The following is an 8,309-nucleotide window of genomic DNA, read 5'->3' as shown; positions in this document are numbered from 1 at the left end:
GGAAAGAGCTGAGCATCACTGACCGGGCAAACTACCAGCGCAGACTGCTCTTACAGCAATTTAACTTTTTTCATGTGGTAAGAACACATAGATGATTATCTTTTCTACACTCCCAGTCCAGTAATGCTCACAGCGGCAATAATTTGAAGCGTTTTTTAAAGTAACACCATATTTCAGTCATGGAAGTGACTGAGCACTCTTCTGCTGTCGCCACAAATTTGCCAAAAAATGAAGCAGCTTTCAGCTTTCAGCCCCAAACCCCAAAGCTGACAACAACTTTTAACAAACAAGTTGAAGCCTGATCTCTGCCTAATGGACTGGCATATCCTGTACCCAGCTGAACATTCCACTCCAAACCAAACTCAACTTCCACTCTGGTGACTGAGAAGGTACCAGCTGGGGATCGCAACACTCTTACTGCCCAGAAACACATCTCAACCTCAGCAGTTGAAGGAGGGATCCGCGCTGTGTTACACCACTTCCACGTCACGTAACAGCATAAGACGAACTTTGCTGCAACCAATTTGCAATTGTCAAAATGAATAAAAAAAACCTGTCTAAAAACATGCTCACTTGTTTATCTTCCACAGAGCTCTACAGCCTCTGCCTCTCCTCCTCTCAGGTTTCCATTCAGGAATGTTATACTTACTCCCTCACAAAGCCTCAGGTATCTTGACCTGAGATGAAAGAGTTTCTTCGGGTTTGGGTTGGTTTTTTTTCTCCAAGATTTGCTGTAAGAATTTTTAAGGTGGGACTAACTCCTGAGAACAACCAGAGACAAGTCTGACCGCATTCTCAACCTCGCCCAGAGGAGCACAGCAACTTCACCGTATGCACAGAAATGAGAACAGACATAGCTTAATCATCAGCCAAGCACAAGCAGGGAAAGGGCTGGGCCATGCAATAAAAATGAAACAAAGGCTTTCCTTTCTAGGCAAAAAACTCCTGAGGTTAAGCTGATTCTGTGCGTAAATACACATGTTCTGATTTGGGAGATAAATGACAGAACTGAGATACAAGTGTTATGGCTGATTCAAGCGTCCTGACGCAACAGAGCCTGGGCTCTTGTAAGAGATGATGTTCTAAGACGAGCCCGGGCTCTTCTTAAAGTGACCAAGGGATCTGATCCCACTGAACCCACTTCCAGAAGTCTAGGAGCGCTCACTTCTTCTCTCTCTTCTGAAACATCCTGTAGCATCTCTGAATGTTATTAGCACCCATTTTTGACCAGAGGTGACCAAAGAAGCCTGGAGGTGATACCTCTGTCACTCTGCCCTTTAGCCTTCTCACTTGTACCTGGACAGAGTCAACGGGCTCTTCAAATCACACACTCGAGTCTACAGAAGGCCTGACATGAGCCATTTTAAACTTGGATTCCTATTTCAGTTTCTCCATTACCAACAAGACTCCGAAGGCAACGATACAATTGCACTGAGGATCCTTGTCTTTACACAAAACATTGCATTTGTGTTTGCTCCTAGTGAAACCCTGAAGAGCAAGGCTGTTACGTTAGGGTTTCGATCTAGCAAAGACGAGCAGAAAGGTGCTGAAGATCCCAACAACCACAATGCATGTAGCTGAAGCTGGACTGCCAATCACAGCAGACAGAGCAACTGTACAGCTGCCTTCAAAACACCCAGTTTTAGCCCTCTGGGAACATAAATCCTGACGCTATGATCCTCTGTTCAGTCAGAGCTTCCAGGGAATATAAAGCAAGATCAGAACAAATTCAGGTCACTGTTTTGCTACAGTTTTACGGAACAAAAAGGGCAACTACACTGAGAAGGTTCACTGCTGGCCTGGCAGGACGGAAATTCAGTGAGGGAACGCTGACTGTCAGCTGCTCTTCCACCTGCTGGCCATGCTCACGTACTGTCGACCAAAAAACAATGCCAGCAACACACAATTCACAACATGATGAGGAGACTGGTTAGCACTAGTGTTTCCTACCCACCCACATCCTGTTTATCCTTCTGAAACCATCTTCTATCTTCCTGTCACTGCTCCTGCTCTTGCCCACTTGCCTTTTACCTTTGTGGAGTTTTCATTTTATCACTTAAACACCTATTCATTGTCATTATTCTCCTGGTTATAAACAGGGTTTGATGCTGCAGAGACTCACCTTTAGCAGCAACAGTTGCTACTCAAGAACCTTTTGCTGCCTTTTTGAACAGCAAAGGTGCTGCATGCAGCCACTGGGAAGCAGAATACACCATCTGGGCACCATTTTCAAGGCGAAAGCCCCACGTGGACAACTCAGCTGCCACTGCGAGTGTTTCAGAACTGCTACATTTTAAATTGATTTACATCCTGACATTTTGTAATCCTCTTCCCGCTTTGGAGGATTTGCGCAAGTCAAGAAGAGAAGGCTATAAATCTCACAGCACCTGCTTCACCTGGCAAATTGGTTTCTGAAACTGAAGAAACATGATCGATACGTATCTTTTTCCTTTTGGTTACTCTGAAGTTGGAGCAAGATACTTTAATTAGAACAGTAATTCAAAACCAGTTACTCATAAAACTTCATTTCCAAGTGAGTGACAATATAACGCTGGTCCCTGTGGCACCGAACGGCAGCACTTCTGGGCAGCACAGCATGTTCAGGAGAGCAGTGATACTCAGAGCAGATCTCCCAGACTACCACTGAGAAGATGGTGGGAACTGACACTTCAGCTCTGGGATAATAATCAGTATTCCCACTTCTACTTTTAGCATTCCAGCCCCTAGTCTGAAAAAAAGATCAGTCAAAAGCGTTTAGTCCGGGTACTGTGTATTATCATGCACACTGGAGTCAGAACACCAGCACTGGAGATGGCTTCTGGGTTACCTGCGCAATCGCTGCCTCGTTGTCGGCCAGCCCCAGCAGGAAGATCCTCACTTTGTCTATCTTCACCGGAACAGTTCGTCCTCTCCACTCCACCTCACTCATGGTGGCTGCTTGCTTTGCTCGAGTTTGGGTAATCAATGCCTGCAGAGAACCAACTGAACTTAGCAGCTTGAATTTTCACGTATCCAAAACTGAACCTTTCAAACTCACTCTAGACTTGACTATTGTGAAACCAAAGGGTTTCTGAAGTGTGTCTTCCCACAGAGCCCTGGCTTGCTTGCCCTCTTACAACATCTTTTGGCTCTTGAATGGTGCGCAGCAGCAACGTAACGATAACAAATGTTTCAGCTCAAAGCATGAAAATTAGTTACCTCCAGTTTTTCTGCAAGAAGACCTTCGGTGCCTCCCGACCTCAGTCTCATCTGCATCAGTTCGTTCATAGCAGACTGGTCACCTGAGAGAATTAACAAATCTAGATCACATTTCCGTCTGAGTTCACCAATTATTTTGATAGAGAAAAGCTAATCAATAGATTCTGTGCTTCCATTCTGGGAACAAAGGGGATAAATTTGCAGTTTCATTCTGACTTAACAAGCCAACTGCTGCAAACTGATATTTTGTCTTTTTACACAAAACCACATGCACTACTGCAAAATGAGCGTATTTCTCCAGCGCTAAAATGACCCAGAACGTGTGCAGAATTTGCCCAAGATATCATGGACTCACTGTGATGTCACTTAGACCAGCATTTAACTGTGAAGTCAATACTCCTTTCCTGTGAACAACCCTTGCTCTCTGTTGCAGATCAGGCATCTCCCGTTTTCTTACCAATGTTATAGGCACAGTAGCGAATGTTGGGCGAGATCTCTTCCACGCGCTGGTTATACAGTACAGCTTGTTCTTCCGTGAAAGCGTTGGCCAGTTTTTCATATATGGTCCTACAGCAAAGAAGAGATACTAACACTGTGTACGCATCGTTTTTGAGGAGTTGTTCATCTTAAGGGAGGAGACTGTGTCTCTGCTCTGGAGGATGCTGTTTCTTCAGCAGTACCTCCCAGTCAAGGCCATGATTAACTCCACTGCTCTCAGAGCTGCTGTACACACAGTGTGTAAACTTACTGGACTACCCAATACTATTCACGAAATTAAGGTGGTGAAGTGGGGGAACTCACTTGCACTTGTTGAACGCCTCCATTGCTGCCTTCCACTCCTGGTGTTCAAAGCGCAGCATCCCCGTGAGGTAAGCCATGTAGGCCTGCAGAAGCACAAGGGCGCGTTAGCTTCCCCGAGACTGTCAGCCTCATTTGCTCCCTCTTTAGTATGCAGGCTGCTGTGACGCCTACACCAAGTGATTAAGCCTTGCCCTTTTCATTCACTCTTGCCACAGAAGACAACTGATTTGGATCATGGGTTACTACCTACCTGCCTATTTCTCTTTTAACTGACATCGCTCCATGTCTACGGAGATGAAAGCAAAAATGTCTCTTGCTACAGAGCATCAGTTTTAATTACTGAGTACCACTGCAGTCCCATGTTCAGAGCGGCTGGTGTCACAACACAGCAGCTTTCTGTGTTCCAGGAACTGCAGCCTTGTGTTCTAGCGGCTACTTTAAGGTATTGAACAAAGAGATAACAGATACACGTCACTTCTTCAGCTGTGCTGTGTCATCTCAGCCTCTGTCAATTCTTTCTACGTATGAAATGTAGTGCTCTTCAGAGCAAGGACGATCATTTGATACATTTAACTTCTAAACACCAGGTTCTCCTCTTGGCTAGTGGTGCTGGTTATTTCTACATTTCCAGCAGCTGTGTTAACAGTAAGTCCAAGCTATTCACAGGGAGACGTTATCCAGTTGGGGAACCAGTCCATTTTGATTATCTGCTTCTAGATGAGAATAAACTCTTCACCCAAACCCCAAAGGTTTCTTGCTCAGCTTGTGCTGTAAAACAAGATCAAAATATCGGTAGTCACCTGAGCTTCCAGCTTTGTTTTGGCGTCCACTCGGTTACTCTCACACAGGCGCTCCAGCTCCTCAGCGTGTTTCACAGCCTTGCGCAGGCGAGACAGCAAGTGAAATCGTTTGCGAGGCTCTGTGTTTGCTTCCTGCTTCAGCTGCATGGCGTAACTCCAGGCTCGCTCTGCATCCATCAGAATCAACAGCAAGTACCTACGGGGAAGAGGACAATTAATGAAAAAGTAATGACAATCAAACAAGCATTACCACATCACCACTAACTAGTTCTTTGCCATGTGATCTGCAAAGGTTGGTAACAGAAGTTCAGCTGGATAGTAAGAGGTGGATGCTTTTATTTCTTAACATTCTCAACACCCAAAGCCGTATTTTTCCTAACTGTCTTCTACTGTATTTCTTGCAACAGAAATGTAATCACCCAACTGAGGAAGAGAATTTGTTACGGTTCTGCAGCACCACAGACATTGTGAAGACAAGGGATTTATGATTTTAGGTCGCTTTTCCAACTGGTTCACATGGACAAAGATGTCTGTTTTCCCACCAGCTCATGCCATAACATATCTGGCTTCCCAACAATACAGGTGAAGAAGGATCGGGTCTTCTCTTCCTCACCAGAGAATGCAAGATAGCGGAGATTTCAAGTGTTTCTAAAGGATGGGAAAGGAGCACAAGATCCTGGCTCTTCTCCAAATATCCTATCAGACAAGCACCCTGCCAAATCCTGGAAATCCAAGTAAAGCTTGCAATCCAGTTCAAAGGGAAGGGATTACGTCTCCAACCACTACCCTGCTGGCTACAGCATTTCTTTTACCAGCGTTCAGAGGGCTACCCTGCAACTGAGTAAGTATTTCCTCTTTAACAGCCAAGTAATTTACTGATTATGGAAAGAACCCATTTTAGCAACTATGAGGGAAAAGAAGGAACTGGCTGTGGCTGCTCCTCTTCCCCCACTCACTCACATGATGACGCAGGATCTGAGCAGCGCCTCTTCCCCCTGCACTGCCACCTGAACCTTCACCTTAATTTATTAATACCAACAACACATCTCTGAAAAGAAACATTTCTGAGTATATTGTACAGAGCAGTTTTCCACCAAAATGAAACTATTCACTAACACACAGAATGCTTGATTCCATCAGTGACTGTACCTGTTGTCTGAGAGAATCTCTTCAGTTACTTTCTTCCCAGTGAACTTGTGCCTGTTTCCCATCTTGAAGTTGAGAGTTTTTCGAAGTCGCCTCAGCCTACGGGAGCAATAACCCCTGAAGAAAAGACGGCCACAGTCAGTTTGGCCCAAGAATGACTTTGGTTTTGTCTGCTGCTCTCTGCAACCAGAAAAAAAGACTAAAGGCTGTGACAGGCAACGTTTTAACATCCAAGAACTCCAACACAAGGTTAGAGGTAGTTCAGAAACTACCTGTAAACCAGTGGTTAACGGAATACGAGAAAGGTAAGAAGATGTGCAGTAATTCCTGATCTTAGAAAATCAGAATGATGTTCACTTTACTGTCTAACTGCTCTGTGTGCGTTTATTGAACACTCAGTTCTGGAAGAGTACAGTGATTATCAGTGAAGTGTTAACGAGCAAGCCTCAAAGGGCAGTGGAGAAGCACGAGCCAGTCGGTATCCTCCTAGGTGGGACAGTCATAGCATGTCACATGTAGTGAAGAAAAGCATATGCTGCTTCGCATGGAGCAGCCTCTCAAGGGGTACTCACTTGGCAGATGGGTTTTGTTGCCTGCTGCAGTGGGTTTGCATTTTAAATGAAGAAAGCCAAGACACACTAGTGATGCCAAGCCATTCCCACCATTACTAACCTGTATCTCTGGAAGTCTCCGTGTCGCAAACCATGCTGCTGCTGAGACTCCTTCACAATCTGGAGGACTGCAGTGTGCGTTAAGGCAGATGGACAGTACGGTCTGGTAGCAGTTCTTTGTTCCGCCCCAAAATAACAGAAGGGAACTCTAGAGGTTCCATTAAGCAAAAGCACTCTGAACACAGGGGCACCCAAAAACCTCCTAAAAACGCACTGTTAAGAGAACTGACAGTCCTAAACTGCTTACTTCAGAGCTTTTGACTGTCATCAAGGCCAGGACTAGCACGTACCACAAGCAGCTCTCCTGACAGCCAGCCACGAAAGTCTTGCTTTTCTCAGAGCTCGTTTCGGGACAAGCTGAAGAGACACATCTAGGCCAATTTAACTGATTGCCCTAGCTGCGCTCCACCACCTCCCCAGTCACACTCATGACACAGTTTTCCTGGCAAAACTGAAACAGAGAGCAGTTCTGCCCTTCACGGTCCCATCTCGCAGAACAGGAGTGCACTGAGCAGAACGACTGCTGCCTTCCTGACAGAGCTGCCACAAACCAACCACATTCTGAACATGATGAACCTCCCAGAAAGAGCTCTGGAGAAGAATTTAGGGGGCTTATTTTCTGCTCAATTTTTCAACACATTTCTAGTCTTACTGTGTAAGACTGGAACAAGTACTACAGTACAGAATGCACTGGCCTGTGACTTGCAACAGCATCACTCCAGGATTTCCACCCAGTCTCCAATCTTTCACGTATGTGCTGATTTCTCTGCATCCTGTACTTACTTTATTCATTTAGTTACACTACTAAATTAAATCATGCTGTATTCTAGTATATTTGCTGCTATCATTCATTCAGTGTACAAGCCACATTATTTTGTGAAATAAAATCTCCATCATAAACTAGAAATGTCTGTGCTGTATGTATTTGTATCCTAAAATATCCCTTTTAAACTCTACCAACAAGTCTTAAAAAATGGTCGATGTCTATCAAAGGGTTTTCTTGGAATTACACCCAAAGAAAGTCTATTTAATTTAAGTATTAAAAACCTGCATCAATAGTTATTACGTTGAATTAGCCTGCATTTGTAGAACAGACAAGACAAACTGCAACATCTCAACACAGCACTCCTGGTCCTTGTTGTCTACGTAAGATTTTTTTTTCAGACTGCCTTTTTTCTGTGCACTTACTCACTGGATTCACATCTCCTACGTTATTTACTTTTTCACACTCCTAACACTACCAGAGCGATTGCTTTGCCCCCATCTGTCATGTGGAATACTGCAACCGTATTTCACTTGGGTTTTCCTCTTACCCAGAAGATAACACCCAGCTCTATCACAGCTGTGCGGCTGGACTAGTTTCACATGAAAGTTTCATATTAAAGTATGCCGCGATCTTTAGGTGCCACATCTGATTTTAGAGGTGCTAAATCTGGAGAAGCCCATTTGCCATCTCAGTGTACCTGTTAAGATTTATTTTATCCACTACTGCCCACTTCACAGGTTTATATTACTGCCAGAAGATTACAGACCGCCTACCCTTATCTACCGCACGGAGCTCTGCTTCACAGGCCAACAACAGCTGTAACGCCGTTCGACGGAGAAGCTGCAAAGGTCAAGAGTAAATCCCCAGTTCAGAAGGGCAAAGCTGCCTCCCTCGCTTCATCCAAACCAAACCCTCACTGCCGGCACG

General features: G+C 44.8%; 1 protein-coding gene across 1 annotated transcript in view; it reads right to left on the bottom strand.

Moving 5' to 3' along the window:
• The window catches only part of SRP68 (signal recognition particle 68kDa), an 11,797-nt gene extending 5,119 nt beyond the window's left edge, over positions 1-6,678 (bottom strand). Inside the window, exons 1-7 of the mRNA XM_010134722.1 lie at positions 6,618-6,678; positions 5,949-6,062; positions 4,800-4,995; positions 4,000-4,082; positions 3,656-3,765; positions 3,199-3,281; positions 2,828-2,968 (exon numbers count right to left, since the gene is read on the bottom strand). Of these exons, the coding sequence (XP_010133024.1) occupies positions 2,828-2,968; positions 3,199-3,281; positions 3,656-3,765; positions 4,000-4,082; positions 4,800-4,995; positions 5,949-6,010 (675 nt within the window). The 5' untranslated portion in view covers positions 6,011-6,062; positions 6,618-6,678. The remainder of the gene's footprint in view (positions 1-2,827; positions 2,969-3,198; positions 3,282-3,655; positions 3,766-3,999; positions 4,083-4,799; positions 4,996-5,948; positions 6,063-6,617) is intronic.
• Between the last annotated feature and the right edge of the window lie 1,631 nt (positions 6,679-8,309).

This window comes from Buceros rhinoceros, unplaced genomic scaffold, assembly GCF_000710305.1.
Source record: "Buceros rhinoceros silvestris isolate BGI_N320 unplaced genomic scaffold, ASM71030v1 scaffold24364, whole genome shotgun sequence".
Classification (NCBI taxonomy): Eukaryota; Metazoa; Chordata; class Aves; order Bucerotiformes; family Bucerotidae; genus Buceros; species Buceros rhinoceros.
This window is presented reverse-complemented; position numbering and strand designations above follow the sequence as displayed.